Source organism: Mandrillus leucophaeus, unplaced genomic scaffold (genome assembly GCF_000951045.1).
Source record: "Mandrillus leucophaeus isolate KB7577 unplaced genomic scaffold, Mleu.le_1.0 Scaffold539, whole genome shotgun sequence".
Classification (NCBI taxonomy): domain Eukaryota; kingdom Metazoa; phylum Chordata; class Mammalia; order Primates; family Cercopithecidae; genus Mandrillus; species Mandrillus leucophaeus.
Window position 1 is genome coordinate 503,193 of NW_012105797.1, and position 21,876 is coordinate 525,068.

Consider the following 21,876-nt stretch of genomic DNA (forward strand, 5'->3'; position numbering starts at 1 on the left):
TTTTACCAAGTAATATGTGTATAAAAAAACACAAAGCACTCCCTTATAATATTCATCAATGTACATTTATTTATTGAGGAGACCATAATGAATACAAAATTACAGCTATCATGTGACCTTTTACATACAATGTCATTAAAGCAAACTCTAAACCACAGTTTGTAAAGTATTCAATTTACCTCAAGTCCAAGCTGCATCTCCCTAAGACACTGTTCCCATCACAGTAGCCATTTTAAGCCAATCTTCTTTTTACACACGGGTAGTTTCTGTAGAGAACATTTTTCTCAGGACGAAAATGCATCGAGCATGCATAAGAAAAAATATATATATATGCGCAAATACATTTAAGAGTTTCTATAGGGGTATCACTGAAGAAAATAAAACCCTGGGATTTGCTTATTAAAAGCACCAATTTAAAAAAAATCCCTCAAAAGCTTATATTGTGACAAGAAAAATGAAGTCACTAACTCAACAAAAAATAAGGTTATTTTCAGAACCAAAATTATCTTTAATTAGGTATTGTTAAAATGCATTTTAAAGTGAGGCAGAGTTTGCAGAAAATAAAAACAAGACATCCTCACTGATTAGTAAACTCTACATCATTATTCTACACAACAAATAACTTTCTAAGTAGAGCTGATTTTACTGGCAGAGTATTCAAACAAATAAAATGCTATCACTTCTGAATTACTCCCCTTTCCCTCTGAAGGTACTCTGCTATTCCTACCCAAACCCACCCTTATGAATTAACTACTAAGATAATTTGTTTAAAAGATATATTTTACAATGTTTATAAACAACTAGTATTAAATTACTAGTTTTAGTATTAAAACCATTTTTGATATTAAAAAATAAAACTATACTTCTCATTTCTAAAAGAAACATCAAACCACAGAATTCTAAGTATCACCACACTAAGCTGTCTTAAAAAAAAACTAAAAACATTGTCAAATTTTTGTTTAAGTGCTAAATAAAGTCAGTTCAATTTCAATCTAAACTATACATTGTTTCTAACACTAATATCCAATGCATTCAAATCAACTGGCTCACCTTTTCTGCTTTCCATTTATTTCAGATTTAAGACCAGCGTCATTTAAAATAATGCTTATATTATCAGTGAAGGCTTATGGTAATGAATAAAAGAATTCTCATGAGACAGAAACAGTGCCCCAATATCTATTATCATTCATCTATCTATATTTTTTTAATAAAAATGCAATCTACAACTAACCAAAACTCGACAGGCTCTCAAGTTTCAATGAGTCCCTTTATATTTACATACCTATCATTGACTATGAAAACATAACATACACATAAATGTGGTGTAATAACTATGTAACTTAAGAAATTTAACAGTTCATGGAACATTTAAGATCAAGTGAATAGCACTTTAAAATGAAAAGTGATCAAAAGCAGGTACATTACACCCTATACCATATTATGTATGGGAATACATTTCATATTTCTCAATTATGATTTGCCAATTTTACCTTCTACATTGAGCCCTTCTATGGTCCATGCTCATCGGCTCACCAATGGCATACACTCAAAGGATTCCTCTTTATGGGTAACTATCTCAGGACCTGATTTTATGAGCTATGATTTGGTGCTTGCAGCATCTTCAGCACTGTGTGTGAAAATGAAGGCAGTATTTTTGAATATTTTTCTTTGTTGCAGAGATAAGCAGGAGTTTTAAAAGGATCAGCACATTTTAGAAATTGAATAAACAAAACTGATAAGATGCTGCTTTCATACATTCATCTTAACTCAAAATATGTACCAGTTAAAATCATCTATAAAAACACACAAACATTTTAAACTGGCAAAAAAATTATATAAATGCAGCGTCAGTTATTAAAATATTATTAAATCAGAAAAATACTGATTGCTACAGATTATGAAAGGTTATTTGCTGTACAGTTAACATTTCACTGATGCACATGCCTTTTATCAAAACATACTGCCTTATAACTTTTTCCTTTTTCAGCATATAACTTTTGTCTCAGAAAAAAAATCATAATAAAATTGTAACCCATAATATCCTTACTGAATTATTATAGTTTAAGAAAAAAATAAAGAAATTATAGTTTTGGAGGGCAAAGAATTTTTCTGTCCATCATATAAAACAGATTGTGAAGGCTGTTGAAGTTTCTGAACAAGTGATTTCCTAAATCTTGAAAACTGTGTAATTGTCCTTTCTTAATCTTAACACTTCTATATTTGGGGAAAAAATACAAAAAGATTTGGATGTAGATCAATTACTGCAGCAATCTACTCATCATTTTCTTGTCTTAATAAAAAAAAAAAAAGTAAAATAAAAAACATTACCCAGAAATGTAAACAGTTGCTTTAACAACTTACAGACTTTCCACTAAGATGGTAGCATAAAATAACAAAATACATTTTGGGGAAGCAGTAGCAGATTGCCTTTGAATACACAACCACAAAAACCTCACAGGGACAACATTAATGTACTGAAATATTTATTTATATATGTCCTTAGGTTGTGCTTACCTGGTGCTTTTTGCAGCAGAACCTAAGGTGGAAGGTCTGGGAAGGCACTGTGAAGTATAAATAATTGCACTGTTTGCAATTAATAAAGATTTTAAACCTTAAATGAATCAAAATCAACAGCCTCCAATTTGTGAGTTATGATACTGAATTCAACTGAACTACTTCTTCAGTTCAATTAATAAATGCACCACTTTCCTAAAAGGTCATCTATAAAACAGTATCATGCAAAATACTGCAATTGCTCACGTCAATACCCTACTCTTAAAGATAACAAATAGCTAACTCCTTAACTATTAAACTTCAAACTAGAACTACATATCCAGATCTAAATAAGGGTAAGGGAAGTCACTCTAGGTTATATAAAACAATCAAAAACATTTCAAAATATCTATAATGAACTGTACTGCTATTTCCATCCTGTAGGTAATCTCAACATTTATGTCCTTGTACCTCTTCCTTTAAAGTATATTCAAAACAACAAATGGTGCTCCCCACCAATGACAAAATATATATTTATGAAATGTGTTAAAATTGCTACATTGCTCATTATTTGCAAACTGAAATCCCCTTCTGTCTGATACATTTCAAGACTTTCATATTAAATATAGAATATATGCATATTTTACACTGAAAAACAATATTTCAGGAGCACCAGTGAATAATACTATTCAACTTTGTTAAGTATCAGTTTTCTTTAGCTATAGCTAAAGCATATAAAAAATACTTACCCATTAAGCTCACTTTAAAAAAAATACAGAACTATGTATTATTCTATGTTAAATTAAGAAGCAGTTATGGTTTTCCAAGATATCAGCACTGTATTCCAACATAATATTCACACAAAGTATGGCATTTGCATTATGTGGAACATTGACAAAAAGATACTGTTGCAGTTCATCAATTTGTCATTCTGATGTACTTACAGTGCAATGCTCCTTGAAGGAACACAATCAAGGATGATACACAGCACAGTCCTCCTCACCCCTACAGAGCTAGTTCTATACTGGCTGGATCAAACCTGCACTTCAACAGACAATGGCAAGACAGACTGTATTTGCATGTAGTCTAATATATTAATATGCAAAGAGCCAACAAATATGCAAAGAGTAAAACAATGGATTTCAACAAAATATCAGAACTTCAGCATGAGTGTTAAAGAGTAATAAAATGACTTCAAGTACATAAAAAAATTAAGTTGATTCAATGATTGGACTTGTGCATTTACAAAACAAAGCTTATCTATACTGCTTAAAGAAAAAAAAAAAAGCTTGAACGTTTCCATACCCCATTTATGTTTCAATGGCAGATGCAATGTAGCTATACTTTTTGCACACTATTCACTTTTCTATCCTAAATTTAGAAAGAAACATACTATTATATACATTGAAAGAGTTGCTTTACATGGAAAAAAAACTGTTCTTATTAGACTACTCATATTCACTATCTGAAAACTGTTTAAAATTAGTTATGCCGAAACAGTCTTGGAAATCAAGTATTATCAAATTAAGAACAGAAAGGTTAACTGTTATAGCAGCAGTACAGGTCTGAAACAGTGGTCATGTATAAAAAGGAAATTTCACTGTTAATGCAATGGAAGTATGCCAGAAGATCATTGTACACACATGCAGTTTTTAATCAAACAGAAGGAAAAAAAATGAAGATACCAGGATTACTTGTGCTGAAAGAGCCAAATACAATAAATGGAAAAGATCCTCCAATCTACCACTATACTGCAAGGGGGGAAAAACATGCCAGTGTTTAAAAACTCAGTATTTCATGGGGAAAGCTTATATATTTGTGTATCTGTATCTTAATTTATCATTGCTAAGAAATTATGAATCCTTTAAATACCCACATATCCAACTTACCGACACAGGAGGTTTCATATCATTTATTGTAAAGCACAAAACAGGCATTTTAAAAGTGAAAGTATACATTGAAAAAGTACATTTATATCACAAAGCATCAACCACATAATTGCAAATACATTTGCTGGAATGTGTACATCTACACTAAATACTAAAAACAAACCAATTTTCATTTCTACACAGAAATATTAACCTCCTATCAGTAGTGATAGATATTTTGTACATTTGCAAAAAAAAAAAACAAAAAAAAAAAAACAAAAAAAAAACACTATTTTAAACCAAAAACAAAATTAAGATCTTCATCAAGTCGTCTGCATCCATATATTTAACAAAGGTTTTTTTCCCCCACACAATGAAGCAAATACTGTATTGTCCACTTCTTATTATTGGCCCTGTGCAGAAGAGATACATAAGAAATACACAAAAAGTTAAAGAAAATCCTTGAAATGGAGCTAATTCAGGAGTGAATCCTTTAAGAAAGAAAAACTGGTTAATATAAATGGTGGTAGCTTCTTGCATGATTTGCAAATCCCTGGGGGAAGAAAATTTATTTTTAAAATCAAAGGCATTGCAGAAATATTCAGCACTCAGATGCCGGAAAACATTATAAAAAACAAACAAAAAAACCCAAACAATACACCGTAGTACTTCATTTAAATAGTTATACTTTGCCAGATAAAAATTTAAAAGGCAAACACTCCCAAACAGACAAACAGTAAACATGCAGAAAACAGACTGGAGTAGAAATCAACAAATTAGCAATTACATTATACCTGAGGTGCTGGAGGATGCTGTGGCATTCCCTGGGGACTTGTCTGGGCATAATAGGCTGCTTGTTGTCTATAATACTCAGCCCAGGCTGCACTATAATCTGGCTGACCACCTGGAGGAGCCCCAGTCGGAGCAGGAACTGCTTGACCTTTGGAAAAAAAAAAAAAAGAATTTTGTTGCTGTAACCACAATTAAAAGTCCAACATCTCATTTCCAGTAAAAACAATACCTTGCTTCTTGTAATATTCTCCCAAGCCTTTGAATAATCTTGTGTCTGCCCTTGTTGACCTAAAAAAACCCCCCTAAATTTTAATATTAAATTACAATCATAAGACAAAAGCACAGAGGGTCAGAATTACTCCTGTTTTATTTAAAATATTCATTAGTAGTGTCAGGAAACTACTCTAAAATTAAAAAAAAAAAAGCTCTTTATTTTCTTTTTGCCTTATAATTAATCATAATGTTTAGTTCTAGAGCGTCATTATTGGTAAAAAAACAAAATCAACCCCAAATCCACACTGCTTTAGCTAAGGAAGGTAAAGATTTAGGCATAATCTTGATTGGATTCCAGAATTAAAAACAAAAAAACCCACTTAATTGCAATGATTTAAAGATTTTATTATTTTAAGACCTAGCCAAGACTTTTTCCTGATTAGTAACCTATAAAGTGTATGTACATGTACATGTACACACACACACACACAGATTAGTAGTAAGATGTTAAAAGTATCAATAATTTATTCCAATTACAACACAATGGTATTAAAAGTAACGTGACAAGGAATAAAGAACAAGATCAATGAAACACATAACTCAGCTTTCACGATCAGGTCTTTTCCCAAATGAGATGACTTTGCTGAATTAAGAGACTAAAGAAATATAACAATGAAATGCAATGCACGAATCTTTGCACTCTGAATTTAACAAAACACACAGACGACGAAAGACATATTCCTGACAACTATGGAAATTTAAATATAGTCTGTATTTTTGTGATACTATTGAGGGTATTTATTTTCAGACAGGGTCTCACTATGCCACCCAGGCTGGAGTGCAGCGGTGCATTCATGGCTCGCTGCAGCCTCGACCTCCCACGGCTCAGATGATCCTCCCACCTCTGCCTCTAGAGTAGCTGGGACTACAAGCCCACCATGCCTAGCTGACATTTTTCTCTTTTTTTGCAGAGATGGGGTTTTGCCGCGTTGTCCAGGCTGGTCTTTAACTCCTGGGCTAAAGTGATCCACCTGCCTTGGTCTCCCAAAAGTCCTGGGATTACAGGCGTGAATCACTGTGCCCAGACATTGAGTTTCTTTAGAGCCAACTGTCTTGTCTGCAACTTACATTGAAATGGTTCATACAGAAAAACGTACATATAAAGCACATACAGCAAACTTTAAAAAAATGATGAATGAAGCTGAGTGGTACCTAATTTCCCCAATTTCTGAAGGTATATAATTTTCTAAATAAAAAATTGAGAAGAGAGATATGTTTTCCTATTCAGTTGCTTTACTTAAGCACTATTTTATTTCGTTTGTAACTCACTTGGCTTTGTGAAATAATTACCACAGACAAAAGTACTGGAGCATGGACGTATACGAAGCTGTTTTTATGTTTGTATGATGTTGCCAACAAGGCCAATTTCCTAGTTTCAGAAACCTGTCCATCACCATTGTAAAATAGGTGACAGAATCAAAGCAACTGAGTGAAAGAATTTAAGATTTATGATTCTTTAAAAATGCATGAAACAAACCCTCTTTTCTTGGGTAACAGAGAACTCTCATAGACTATTAAAAATTCTCATATTTTCCTGTCTTCTATAAAGAACTGTTAATCAAAGAGGAACATTTGCCTCTTACAAGACACAATTCAAGCAAATCTGAAACAGGTTTCAATATTTAAAAAACTGCCAAATACTCTGGTGTAACAACAGCAATAAAACCACACGTTTTCTCTTACAAGCTGCACACTTGAAACCAAACCTGATCAAGGTAGCAATCAATATTCTTCAGGTTTTAAACCCACTGTGAGAGTTACTCATTTTAGATGTAAGATGGTAGAAACAGGCATATTCATCAAGAAAATTCCATCAATGTTCCCTTAAAAAACTACAACCTCTGCAAACTCCTATATCCCTGTGGAAAGCTAATAGTAAACACTTTAGACTTTAAAGAACTCTTTCCTTGCCCTTTCAGACATGTACTGCCTTACCTTGCTCCCCTTATTATTCTCTTTAGTTACTGGATTTTGTTTTGAGACAGGGTCTTGCTCTGTCACCTAGGCTGGAACACAGTGGTAGTGGTGTGATCATGGCTTAGTTACTGTTTGATTCAAGACAGTTGAGTTTACACTTCAGTAGAACATTATCTAATATTTATTATAGTTTTATAATTATAATCTATAAAGTTTAGCCTTAAATTTCTTTCATCCAAAAGATAAAAGACTTGCTCTACAGTTAGCCTGTAAGATTTTATTATAGCCTAAGAGTCAGCCTTGCTTGAACAGATTTTCACACTCAGTTGTCTTCCTATATACTTGTACCTTTCCTACAAGTCTCACTCTACCCTCCTTTAGGCTTAAGGTACCAGATTCTTAAGGGTTCAGAGTCTACTACATCAGTCTTTATTATAAGGGCCTTCCTTAAGTCAAACTTTTCTCAAATGTCTTCACTTCTCCAAAAAAGAATTACTCCTTTCTACTTTGAAACCCTGCTTGTTCTCTTAAGGGTCTCTTATAAAAAATCCCTCTATTCTAGCTTTAAAAATACCCATCTTTAGATTGCTGCCATTCCTTATAACTCTCATAAAAATACCCATCTTTAGATTGCTGCCATTCCTTATAACTCTCTGAAATCTTATCAAGATTTTCTCTACTTGGGAGGCTGAGGCAGAAGAATTGCTTGAACCTGAGAGGTGGATGCTGCAGTGAGCCGAGATTGTGCCACTGCACTCCAGCCTGGGCGACAGGCAGAGGTTCCATGTCAAAAAAAAAAAAAAAAAAAAAAAAAAAATTATCTTAGTTTGGTGTTATCCTGGGGAATTTAGAATTGTTTTAAAATACAAACCTAATTTTGGAAAACTTAACCTACATCTGTTTTCAACTAATCTATTTTGCTCATAAAATTAACAGGTGAGGCTGGGTGTGGTGGCTCACGCCTGTAATCCCAACACTTTGGCAGGCTGAGGCAGGTGGATCACCTGAAGTCAGGAGTTTGAGACCAGCCTGGCCAACATGATGAAACCCTGTATCTACTAAAAATACAAAAAAAATAAGCCCAGCTACTTGGGAGGCTGAGGCAGGAGAATTGCTTGAACCTGGGAGGCGGAGGTTGCAGTGAGCTGAGATCATGCCACTGCACTCCAGCCTAGGTGAGAGTGAGACTCCCTCTCAAATAAATAAATAAAATTAACAGGTGATTATTGTGGTACTACAGAAAAAGGATAGAAAAGGTGGGGTAAGGAGGTTCTTTAGTCATGCAGTATTATTATTTAATTATTTCTATGCCATGTTTTCCTACAGAGGATTTAAGACAGTATAGCATAGTATCTCTAACTGGCAGGGAAATGGTGAAAAAAAAAAAAAAATTAAAGACAATAAAGACAATTTCTTCCCTTAACAATGAAAATTAGAATTTCTTCCCTTAACAATAAAAATCAGAATTCAACCCACCCACTCATTTTGAGTAAAACATAAAAAAGTAAAACATAAAAGACTAAACAGTAAATGTATTAACGGCCATATTACAAATAATCAATAAGGTAAAATAAAGCACAGAAGTCAAACTCATTCCTCAGTAATTAGCTAAATCCATTAACAAGCCTTTATTTTTACCTACTTAATAACTTAATAACTAGGGACCATATCTAGGGAACATTACCCATTGAGAAAACAGAAGTTGAAGATTTTTAACCCAAACATGTGATCAGGTCTCACTGTGATGCCAACGCTGGCCTCAATCCCCTGTGTTCAAGGGATCCTTCTACCTTAGCCTCTCTAGCAGCTGGGACTACAAGTGTGTGCTACTGCATGTGGCTCATGCTCAAGTCTTTTAAAATGGTGACGCTATTTCACTGAAGTTAAGTTGATTACACGTCCTGACCACAATGTTGTCAGGACATGATTTTTTTTTTTTGAGACGGAGTCTCGCTGTGTGCCCCAGGCTGGAGTGCAATGGCGCGATCTCGGCTCACTGCAAGCTCCGCCTCCCGGGATCCCGCCATTCTCCTGCCTCAGCCTCCTGAGTAGCTGGGACTACAGGCACCCGCCATCGCGCCCGGTTAATTTTTTTGTATTTTTAGTAGAGACGGGGTTTCACCGTGTTGGCCAGGATGGTCTCGATCTCCTGACCTTGTGATCCGCCCGCCTCGGCCTCCCAAAGTGCTGGGATTACAGGCATGAGCCACCGCACCCGGCAGGACATGATTATTAATAGCATCCCTATTCATTCTAAAAAGGATCCCAGTTCAGAAAATATATTATGTAACCAACTTTAATCAGAGTATGCTGTTTTTAAGTTAAAAGTTTCTTTTTGCGGAATTTTAGCTACTGTAGATCTGCTTAAGCTACGTCACAAAAACATATATTAATCTGTTATAGTCTCAGAAATAGATGGAATATGACTCTCCTAGGAAGCCACTCTATGAGGAAAAACAATTTTTTTCTTTCTTTAAAAAGAAACCAGTTGTGCAGAACATCTTTATCATCAAGTATATATAATTTTACACCTAGAAGATTAAAATCATCACCCTTCTGGAAATTTTTCTTTCTGCAGAGAATGAGAAACATTCTTTGGCAAAGAAAACATTGAAATTTACACTAAGAATCCCAAGTAGACCGATCTCTTATGACAAAACTACCACCTATAGATTCTTTTTCTGCTAGTGAAGGATAACCAAGCTTACCAATTTAGTTTTCGTTTGTGACATCTAGCTGTGGTATGTAATAATTTTTAAAGAGCAAAAGCAGTTGAAACATAGTGATTTGTCCAGAAGTATAGTACCAGGTTCCAAATGGTCCCTAAAGAGACAAATTTGGGAGACAAGCTTGGGACTCAGACCCTCTTGGAAGCCAGACTCTGGTTCCATCACTTAGTTACTTTCCCTCACTACAGATTACTTCTTACCTGCTTATCTTGCAGCAAAAATAATGGTATCACACACAATCCATTTTCACCTGACACATTAAAATTTAACCTTATGTCATTCAGACTAATATATATAACTGTCATTGTCAAAAGTATAGTAATGTTAATACTGTATGTGCCAGTGAGGAAATTTCTAGTTTCAATTAATAACTGGTTGACAAATGCAATTAGAAAGAAAAATATTTCCTTGCTATATAACCACAAATTTAAAAACTATAATTTGCAACTGTCTTGGTGTGTTTACGAGTCCAGTGATTTTATTCAATTATTCTCTTCCTGAAGAGAATAACTTGTGTTTCAATTTAATTAAGTATGTATTTTCAAGAAATGTATAAAACATACCCATTTTCTTGTAGTACTCTTCCCAAGCCTTGGTATAATCAACCTGTCCAGCTGGGGCTGGATTCTGCTGATCTCCTTGATCAAGCAAAACAAAACAGAACAAAACAGAAAAACAGAATTAAAGTTTTTAAAAGGCAATTTTAGCTGTTTCCTTGGGTGCAGGAGCTGGCAGGGGCCTGCAATGTGACAGTGAGGGGTAGGAGGAAGGTACTATGTGGTGGTGGCATCCCTACTGGTGCCAAAGATAGAAGGTACTGGGGGTACAGAGGTGGTGGACAGAAAAGAAAACCAACCTGTTTGGAAGACTGGTTATGTCGAACATATAAGTAAATGTATGTAAAATAAGGAGATACACTGAGGATACCAGGTTTCTCACCATTTGTAAACAAGTACAGAAAAGGAAAAGGCTTGAAAACCCCAAAATGCTGAAATGGATGTCGTAATATGAACGTAGTTTTAAAAAATATATACACATATCAATGTTTATGTGTTTTTTGGCATGAGTATGTAGGTATGCATGTATGTAAATATATTTCCTAGTTCTGTCTGCTGAAAGAAGTTAGAAGCAATTACACCTCAGTAGCAACAAGCATAGTCAAGTCTCGTTTCTAACTACCATACTCTACTAAAAGGAATCAGAGCTCCTTGAAGAAATAGCTGACTTAAGGGTTGGAGCCCATAAAACACAAAATAACAATCTCACTGTGCCAGACAGTATGGAAGTGCTTAAAATAACGACAGATATTTCAAAAGGATATAGGCACCACCCTGAATATACTCCCTGACTGGCCAAATCTAGGATAATCTGATTATCAAAATTAAAAAAATATTCAAAAAATATAACCCATTGCAAAAATCAGAAATCCATAATGATATAAAGAGCTTAATATATTAATGTTGACTTACTGATTTGGAGGGCTGTATGATGGTTATATGTTTTTGAAGAAGTACCCAACAGGACATTGTGTCTATAGTTTAGTCTTAAATGATTTCTTTCAGAACTAATTATAATGGATGTAATTAGTTTCCTTCAGAACTAATTATAATGAATATTTCAAATAAATACACACCCATACACTTGTATGATATAGATGGTATTAGAGTAAACAAGGGATAAAACATTAACAGCTGGGTTATATGGGTGGCTCCTGGTATTCTTACAACTTTTATGAAAGTTTGAAACTATTTCCAGGTGACAATTTAAAAAAGGAAAAGTCTGCTTAAATTATAATTAAATAATGTTAGAAATTTTAGGTATTATACAGTGATGTACTTCATATATAATTCCAAGCACAAGTTTTGACTTTCACATATAAGTTCTTTAGTTACCTTGTCCATTAGTTTGAGTTGTAGTTGGTGCACCTGCAGGGGCTGCTGGTGGTGGCTGTGCTTGCTGTTGATAATAGTGAGCATAATAAGCAGCCCAAGCTGCTGAATTTGGATCCGTTCCTGCCTTAGCTAGAATAAATGAAAGTTCAAGGTTTGCATGTTGAAGTCTGTAATTCTCACACGAGCGCGCGCACACACACACACACACACACACCCAGCTCTCTGGCAAATATACAGCTCCCAAAATTAACTAGAACATTAAAAAAAAGTACATGGAAACTTTTATATTTTCTATTATTTTTGTTGTTACCATCAGCTTTTATTAAAGAAAACCAAGGCTCAGAGACCAAGTGACTTTCCCAGGTTAAAAACTACTGAGTTGCATAACTGGGATATGAATAAAGGTCTTTTGGCTCCAAATCCAATGCTCTGTCTCAAACCATCCTGTGCCCTTGTTTTTTTCTAAATTGGTTTCACCTCAAGCACAAACAGCTCTATCTGGAAGATGACTTAAGAAAAACATTTCTAGGGGCTAACCTGCATAAGAAAGAAACAATTATTTTAGAACAATGAACTTTGTCCTTATTTTCAATGAAGAGAAAATATAAAAATTTTAAAAAAAGATTAGCCACATTTCATCCTATTTCACATTGAATGTTATAAACTTGATGTCATCCTACTTGAAATTCTTCATTCTCTAGAATCTTCAGGATGGTCAAAGCTTAAGTACAGCCTATCATTCAACATCTTTAACAGTTTGAATCCCCTGGCTTATCCTTTCCATTTCAGCCTCACCTCTCCCTTCGTTTGTATCTCTTTAACACCCAAGCTCCAGCCACAACACAGTGCTTGTACTTTTCAGAAATCACTATGCCCATGTCTCAGCTTTTAGCTATGTTATGTTTCCTCTACACTTGACTGACCCTCACTCATCTCCCACATCAACTGAAGTGCAAACAGTTTGAGACCTCTCAATCTTCTAGAAACCACAAAAAAACTTGATTCTGTCCTTTATACTAGGAATATCATACAATTAAAACTTTTAAATTTTCTATTATGCTTTCATTCTGAACAGTAGCAATTCTCAGCTGCTTAACAAAGGTTAGTCAAGTTTGAGAAAAAGGAGTGAGAATTTCTAGAAAAAGAAAACTACAAGGTAATATAATTGTAAGGTGTTATTAGGACACCCTCCAAGCTTTTCTCAATTGCCCAATGTACTGCTTTTGTATCCTGGATGTTTACATATCTCAATAGTGTCATTATCTGTATTTATTATTATTTTTTGAGATGAAGAGTCTCACTCTGTTGCCCAGGCTGGAATGCAGTGGAGCGATTCTCAAGCAATTCTCCTGTCTTAGCCTCCCAAGTAGCTGGCATTACAGGCACCCGCCACCACACCCAGCTAATTTTTGTATTTTTAGTAGACAGGTTTTCACCATGTTGGCTAGGCTGGTCTCCAACTCCTGAATTCAAGTGAACCACCCGTCTCAGCCTCCCAAAGTACTAGAATTACAGGTGTTAGCCACGGCGTCTGGCTATTATCTGTATATTAATCAAGAAATCTAGGTATTTCACTTTACACTATGCCTGGACAGAGAATCTGAGATAAAACAGACTTTAGGAAGTGTTATTTCTACACCCAAATGTGTAAACCATACTGAAGTACCAGTCTCACAAATAACCAGTATGTACTAAGAATTTACTAAATATTCACTCAACCCAAGATTCATTCATTGATCAATTTATAGGTAAGAAAACAGGCTTAGAGGAGTTCAAAAACTTGCCTGACATCTCACCATTAGTAAACTGTAGGACTAGTACTGATCTAGGTCTATTTGACTCTGAAGTCTAAATTCTTGACCACTACATAAATCCATAACAGGCCACTCTTTTTTTAAAGAAATATTTTAGTTCATACATTAAAACGTTACGTCATTCTAAGTCTAATATAAGCAATATTCACCCCAGAGACCCAGTAACCCTTTGATAAATCTGAGTGGGGCCAACCAGCTGGTTTTAAATGGGTTACTTCTTGCCCAAAGGCCATGCTGCAACCACATTCACTGACCAGCTTTTATAGTAGTGACTTCACTACTACTCCAAGTGGGAAACTCAACATGTGATACAAAGACCACTTCCACTTCTTATTCCCATCACTTTTTCTCAATCATGCTAACCACCCAGTAGTGCTCAAAAATACAATCCTGGCAGATCCAAGTTACCCAGTATGAATCTGTCTCTTAACCTACTCAAACTCTTCAATCTCATTACTTAATTATACCATCCCAAATAGCCAACAAGAGGAAAAGCAAAGCCCTTTCATTCTCCAAAAATTCGTGTTTACAGTATTATATTCTGTACCCTGTGAGCCCTTCTATCAGTGTTGGTATGCTGGGAGTGCATTCTTTTGCTATAGAACACAACCCCAACTTTGCATACCTATATTCTAGCACAACTCAAGTCATTCCTTGAATTAATGGAAGTTGTGATTATTTGGTAACTATCATGCTGTGTCATCATATTCCAAACAGCACACTTCCTATGAAATTAACCAAGCAATTTCATTTACATAAATTACTTCAAGTTTTTTTGGGATAAATATATTATGTGTAGAAAGTAATCCATAATTGAGTATATTTTCCTTGAAACTACTCTGGTGAAAGAGGCCTAAAAGGTAGGTAGCAGGTGAAAAAAAAGGATCATAAATAAATGTTAACTGGTTTCAAAGAATGACTCTTTGACCAAGATGGAAAGCAAACTACAGGGTATGGAAAGACGCCAGAATAGTACAGGATATAATATATACATATCGAAAATCCAGATCTGAATATAGAAAATAATTAAATGTATTTGGGTTTTAGCATGCAGTTATTAAATACAGGCCTGATTTTTACTCACATGAAGTCATTATGAGGAGTACTAGAACCGGTATCTTATTTGACAATTTGGGAGTTTAATGCCCAAATACGTAACACTCTGTAAGACTGTTTTATATATACATATATATATATTTTTAAGAGATGGGGTCCCATTCTGTTGCCCAGGGGAGTGCAGTGGTGCGCCCACAGCTCAATACAATCTAGAACTTCTAGCCTCAAGCAATCCCCCCGCCCCCCCTCAGCCTTCTGAGCAGCTAGAAACACAGACACATACCACCCTGGCTGGCTAATTTAAAACAAATTTTTTTAGAGATGGGTCTTGCCATGTTGCCTAGGCTGGTCTCAAGCCTCAGCCTCGACTTCTGAACAGGTGGGATTACAGACGTGAGCCTCAGTGCCCGGCCCCATCCCATAATTTTCTAAATAAGTAAAAACTATTTTTTCATAGATAACGTCACAGTTAACACACTACATATTTGATAGCAATGGTATTCAAAACCTATGACACTATGCTGTTTCCTGCAGCTTTTAGCTTTTATCATTCTGCTATATCGACTCATAAGAAAGCCAAATGCAAGCTGAAAGGAATTCCATAAAAGCAGAGATCATATTCATGTCAGTTCTATATACACTGCGGTAGAGGAAGTGCCTAACACTGTTGAAAGAGTAGAGTGAGTGAAGGTGAGGCATACAAATGTAGAATCAACACTAGAAAATTTAATAATGTAACACGAGTGAAAAACAATACAGCTAACACACAAATGATAAGCATCTTTTTACCTGGATCAGGAGGAGCCTGCTGCTGCCAGTGTGGATATGCATTCCCCCATCCCTGGGGAGCGTATGGGGCTGGAGGACCACTGAGAAGAAAATTCAGTATAAAAATGTAGTCCAAAAACTAGAATCTTTGGGGGAAAGCCCAGAACTAAACCCAATACTTACTGAGGAGCTGGGCCTGGTGGTCCAGGATTATAAGGTGCAGGGTTGTATGGTCCCATTGGAGTTCCAGGCCCTGGAGGCCCAGGAGGTCCATGGGGGCCTGGGACGCCATGGGGCCCATGGGGTACAGGTGGCCCTAAAGGATTTACTGGGCCCTACAAAAAAAAAAGGAAGACGTAGAAAAATCAGAAAAAACACAGTAATGGTTAACCAACTCCATGGACAAATAATCTTCCATTTCTGCCCTCTTATAGTCACAAACAACAAATTTTAGGTTTTCCTTCCTTTCCTCATTCATTTTGCAAAAACTATTTTATCTGCCATAATAATGAGACATGTGAAATTTACTAAAATCAATAGCGGTAGCAATTAAATGCAATTTAAATTAAATTAAAATTAGCAATTAAATTTTCTTTAGCTTGTCTGCGACAGCAGTAGATCCCTTTCCTTTTATAATTCTTTCTTTTACTATCTTTTTTCATCTTAATCACAGAAATCAGGTCTTTATCTTCAGCTCTTCTCTCTACATCTACTTGCCTAACATAACACAACCATCTTGACAATATATTCCCAAACTGCTTGGGTCCTATATCATCAATTGTCTTCTGAACACTTCACTGATAATGTTAACAGCTAGTTGGTTCACTATTAAACCAAACTCCACCTCACAACCTATTTCTGTCACTGAAACCCCATTCAGATCAATAATTTATATCCTTTTTGACCTTTCATGTATCATAATTCTAAACAGCACAAACATTCCCTTTTTAAGTACTTCAATAAATCAGGATATTTTATATCCTTATCATGCATGCATGCCATATCATAATCAATAATGCTTAACTGATTTCTGTTTTGTTAAGCCAACAAAGACATTACACTTAACTGTCCTAAAATGCTCCTTCTGAGTAGTTAACACAACCAGGCGACATGCTGGACAAAACGGTAACACTATATTTTGTTGTAAATTTCTCACTGCAAAATAGGGAAACTAAACTTCATGACCTTTAAAGTTCTTTTTATTAACTTGTCTCTTTAAGTCTCCAACTGCTGTCATCTCTCACTTATTATCCATTATCTATTCTTTCCAAATAGTAAAAATAATACTGAAAAAGTAGCAACATTTTTTAGGGCTATGTGCCAGGTATTCTTTTAAGTGACACACACGTGAACGTTCATTTAATCCCTACAACTCTATGAAATAGATACAATTACCCTCATTTTATAGGAGGAAACCAAGGCACAGAAAAGCCTGAGCAACTTCTCCAAGGTCACAGACCCAGTAAATGATTCAGAGAAGAGTCCGTGCTCTTAATCACCACACCAAATTGCTTCTCTAAAACAATCTATCTTGTTTTACCATGAATCCAACAGAAATCCTGATCCATGCATGTGAGGCTAATACTGTAAAATCAAAAACCAAGATGTGCTATTCATTTTTTTTGCTATGGCATCAACCTCCTATCATTACTCCACAAACATCTTCATTTTTTGAACAATTAAACTATCCATACAACAGAACTTACAATGTTTGTGTACATTTTATAAGATGTTCCTTAAGCATCTTTAGTACATCTATTTTTGTCTTCCCAAGTACACAGAAACAGCGTCAACCTTGTTTTGCATGCACTCCATTCATAGCATGGTAAACACCAAAACTAATTTTTCCTAGGAAATTCTGATTAATAATTTAAGATGCTCCCTGCACACTTTGTGTTAAAAACTCCAGTAAGACACCATCTGCCTCATTTACAAAAAAGCAGTCAAAGCTTTTTATACTTTTTGTTCTAACAGAAAACTTTTCTGGAGAAAAAAACCCAAACATCTGTGTAAAATCAGATGCTGGGCCCTATCCCAGACATTTTGAGTCAGGTCTGTCTCTGTATATTATGTGTAGGAGTTGGAAGCACCCAAATAGTCTACATTTTAAAACCCCCACATGATTTGTGAGCCAGTCCAAAAGCTAGGATTTACGAATTTCTACTGCAGAGCGGAAGATGCATCTGATTTATCTTGTTTGCCTTGCTGGGGTTCAGTATAGTAAAATCTTAATAAATAATGAATTCCCATTAACTATGTGCTTCAAGTATGTTCCACAATCCTACAATAACACTAATATGATGCCTGCACCCTCCTATCTATCCACACTCAAATGTACGGTTGTTCTCAAAACCTGTAACTGCACATTTAATTAGGTTATTTTCATTGCTGGAAAATCTTCACATTGTACCTATTATAGGTATCATGAAATCTATAAATACAGACTAGTAATTATATGTTTTCCTTTGATGTATTCGAATAAACGTCTTAATTTAACTACAATCTAAGGGTCTACACTATAAATTAAAAGTTTAAAGTATACTCACACCAATCTTTTCTTCTATGAGTTGCCGAGCATAATCTATCTGTTGTGGAGTGCCACGAATTGTAAATAACTTCATATTAGGATCTGCATTTGGTGGAGGATTTCTCTGAAGCTCTATTCTTGCACCAGACTGTTGGCTTATGCTTTTTATGGTTTCACCTCCTAAAATAAAAGACAGTAATTTCTCTAAAGGTTTCAAGGGTATACTAGAAGCTATTTAGAAGAAAATGGTCACAATTAAATGGGCCATTAAAAACATGGTTTGGTCAGTCAGTATTCTACTTGACAGTATTGTATTAAGATTTTTCATTTAATATTCTACACTTTAAATCAAATTTTAGGAAGCATTTCATGCTTCTCTTAAAATACATTTACATTTACTTAGTATGTTTAAACTTAACCTTAATGTGATTATAATAAAATATTTGAATAAACTGCTTTTAAAAGCAGTGTAAATATAAACTAACACACTTGTAAACATTCAAATTTTTAAAATATGAGTCGGGAAAAACCAAAATGCACAAACAAAAACACTCAAACAACTTTTTGGGTCAAAAGACCTTTCTTATGCTAATAATTATCTTAGTTCACTTTCTCTAGAAGCTAGTAAGATTAAAATCCTGCTCTTTTTATAAATATACATTAGATCCTTCATTTATGTTTTACTTGTTACATATTAACATAAGAATGCTTTTCTACTAAAACACAGCCAGAGAAAAAGCATTGCCACTTGTTTAAAACAGCAACAGAAATAGTGTCCAGAAAAACGAATAATGTGTTAAACATTAAGAGTTTAAAATACATTGCCTTTTCCTATTATTAATCCAGTTTTCCCAGTTGGCACAATAAAATTAAATTCCTGTAGTCCACCAGGTGGTCCCATGTTCCAGTTGCCTTGACCTCTACCTCTTCCTCGACCACCAGGTCCAGGTCCACCAGGATTACCAGCCTATAGAGAGGAATAGACAAGAAGGAAAAAAATCAGCACAGAAATAATTTTTTTCATGATAAAATTATTATGTCTATTTTTCCCAGCTCTCAAATACCTGAACCATAAATGTAGAGATGAACTGGCCCAAATAATCATAAGTAATAACATTTTTTTAAATTCAAGAGTAAATAAGGTAGCACTTAAGGTAGTAGTTCTTCCTGCTCCAAGATCTTTACCTTAAGACAATTTAAACTTTCTCCATTAATAAAGCATCATCAAGCAGACTCTGATACAGAGGAAACTTCAGATTTCATGAAGGAAAATACTTTTCCATAAAAACAAAAAATGAAAATGTTAACTTTCTATCAAACCTGAACACTTCGAAGAAGGTCTGTAATAATTTCTGCAGCATGTTGACATCGGTCTGGAGGTCCTGTTATTTGTGCTATCCTCTCAGGTGTTGTCCCATCATCTTCAAAACAAAGAAACAAAATTAATTAAACAATAAATGGGTGTGGCACCCAAGATGACCGAATAGGAACAGCTCCAGCCTCCAGCTCCCGGCATGAGCGACACAGAAGAAGGGTGATTTCTGCATTTTCAACTGAGGTACCAAGTTCATCTCACTGGGGTGTGTCAGACAGTTGATGCTGGTCCGCGGGTGCAGCCCGACCAGCAAGAGCTGAAGCAGGGCGAGGCATCGCCTCATCTGGGAAGCGAAAGGGGGGAGGGAATTCCTTTTCCTAGCCAAGGGAAATTGAGACACACACCACCTGGAAAATCGGGTAACTCCCACCCTAACACTGCGCTTTACCAAGGGTCTTAGCAAACGGTACACCAGGAGATTATATCCCAGGGATCAAACTTCCCAGAGCTAAAGGAGGAACTACGTAACCAGCGCAAAGAAACTAAAAACTCTGAAAAAAGAATGGATGAATGGATAACTAGAATAATCAATGCACAGAAGACCTTAAAAGAACTGATAAGAGATGAAAACCATGACACGAGAACTACGTGACAAATGCATAAGCTTCAGTAACCGACACGATTAACTGGAAGAAAGATTATCAGGGATTGAAGATTAAATGAATGAAATGAAGTGAGAAGAGAAATGTAGAGAAAAAAGAGTGAAAAGAAACGAAGAAAGCCTCCAAGAAATACGGTATTATGTGAAAAGACCAAATCTACATCTGACTGGTGTGCCTGAAAGTGACGGGGAAAATGCAACCAACTTGGAAAACACTCTGCAGGATATCATCCAGGAGAACTTCCCCAACCTAGTAAGGCAGGCCAACATTCAAATTCAGGAAATACAAAGAACGCCACAAAGATACTCCTCAAGAAGAGCAACTCCAAGACACATAATTGTCAGATTCACCAAAGTTGAAATGAAGGAAAAAATGTTTAGGGCAGCCAGAGAGAAAGGTCGGGTAACCCACAAAAGGAAGCCCATCAGACTAACAGCGGATCTCTCGGCAGAAACTCTACAAGCCAGAAGAGAGTGGGGGCCAATATTCAACATTCTTAAAGAAAAGAATTTTAAACCCAGAATTTCATATCCAGCCAAACTAAGTTTCGTAAGTGATGGAGAAATAAAATCCTTTACAGACAAGCAAATGCTTAGAGATTTTGTCACCACCAGACCTCCCCTACAAAAGATCCTGAAGGAAGCACTAAACATGGAAAGGAACAACCGGTACCAGCCATTGCAAAAATATGCCAAAATGTAAAGACCATTGAGGCTAGGAAGAAACTGCATCAACTAACAAGCAAAATAACCAGCTAATATCATAATGACAGGATCAAGTTCACACATAACAATAGTAACCTTAAATGTAAATGGACTAAATGCTCCAATTAAAAGACACAGACTGGCAAATTGGATAAAGAGTCAAGACCCATCAGTTTGCTGTATTCAGGAGACCCATCTCACACGCAGAGACATACATAGGCTCAAAATAAAGGGATGGAGGAAGATCTACCAAGCAAATGGAAAACGGAAAAAAGCAGTGGTTGCAATCCTAGTCTCTGATAAAACAGACTTCAAACCATCAAAGATTAAAAGAGACAAAGATGGTCATTACATAATCGTAAAGGGATCAATTCATCAGGAAGAGCTAACTATCCTAAATATATACGCACCCAATACTGGAGCACCCAGATTCATAAAGCAAGTCCTTAGAGACTAACAAAGAGACTTAGACTCCCATACAATAACAACAGGAGACTTTAACACCCTGCTGTCAACATTAGACAGATCAACGAGACAGAAAGTTAACAAGGATATCCAGGAATTGAACTCAACTCTGCACCAAGGGGACCTAATATACATCTACAGAACTCTCCACCCCAAATCAACAGAATATACATTCTTCTCAGCACCACATCACACTTATTCCAAAATTGACCACGTAGTTAGAAGTAAAGCACTCCTCAGCAAATGTAAAAGAACAGAAATTATAACAAACTGTCTCTCAGACCACAGTGCAAATAAACTAGAACTCAGGACTAAGAAACTCAATCAAAACCGCTCAACTAAATGGAAACTGAACAACCTGCTCCTGAATGACTACTGGGTACATAACGAAATGAAGGCAGAAATAAAGATGTTCTTTGAAACCAATAAAAACAAAGACACAACATACCAGAATCTCTGGGACACATTTAAAGCAGTGTGTAGAGGGAAATTTATAGCACTAAATGCCCACAAGAGAAAGCTGGAAAGATCTAAAATCGACACCCTAACATCACAATTAAAAGAACTAGAGAAGCAAGAGCAAACACATTCAAAAGCTGGC

General features: G+C 35.5%; 1 protein-coding gene across 4 annotated transcripts in view; it reads right to left on the minus strand.

Annotated features, from left to right (window-relative positions):
- Positions 1 to 46: 46 nt before the first annotated feature.
- The window catches only part of FUBP1 (far upstream element (FUSE) binding protein 1), a 38,847-nt gene continuing 17,017 nt past the window's right edge, over positions 47 to 21,876 (minus strand). Inside the window, exons 13-22 of one of the 4 annotated variants that reach the window (XM_011997374.1) lie at positions 19,450 to 19,550; positions 18,955 to 19,096; positions 18,149 to 18,309; positions 15,786 to 15,937; positions 15,624 to 15,703; positions 11,965 to 12,093; positions 10,636 to 10,710; positions 5,156 to 5,301; positions 2,515 to 2,561; positions 47 to 266 (exon numbers count right to left, since the gene is read on the minus strand). In XM_011997374.1, coding sequence (XP_011852764.1) covers positions 233 to 266; positions 2,515 to 2,561; positions 5,156 to 5,301; positions 10,636 to 10,710; positions 11,965 to 12,093; positions 15,624 to 15,703; positions 15,786 to 15,937; positions 18,149 to 18,309; positions 18,955 to 19,096; positions 19,450 to 19,550 — 1,067 coding nt within the window. In that variant the 3' untranslated portion in view covers positions 47 to 232. Of the gene's footprint in view, positions 4,915 to 5,155; positions 5,302 to 10,635; positions 10,711 to 11,964; positions 12,094 to 15,623; positions 15,704 to 15,785; positions 15,938 to 18,148; positions 18,310 to 18,954; positions 19,097 to 19,449; positions 19,551 to 21,876 lie in introns of all 4 variants that reach the window. The other 3 variants (XR_001007921.1, XM_011997375.1, XM_011997376.1) reach the window with 3 other exon arrangements.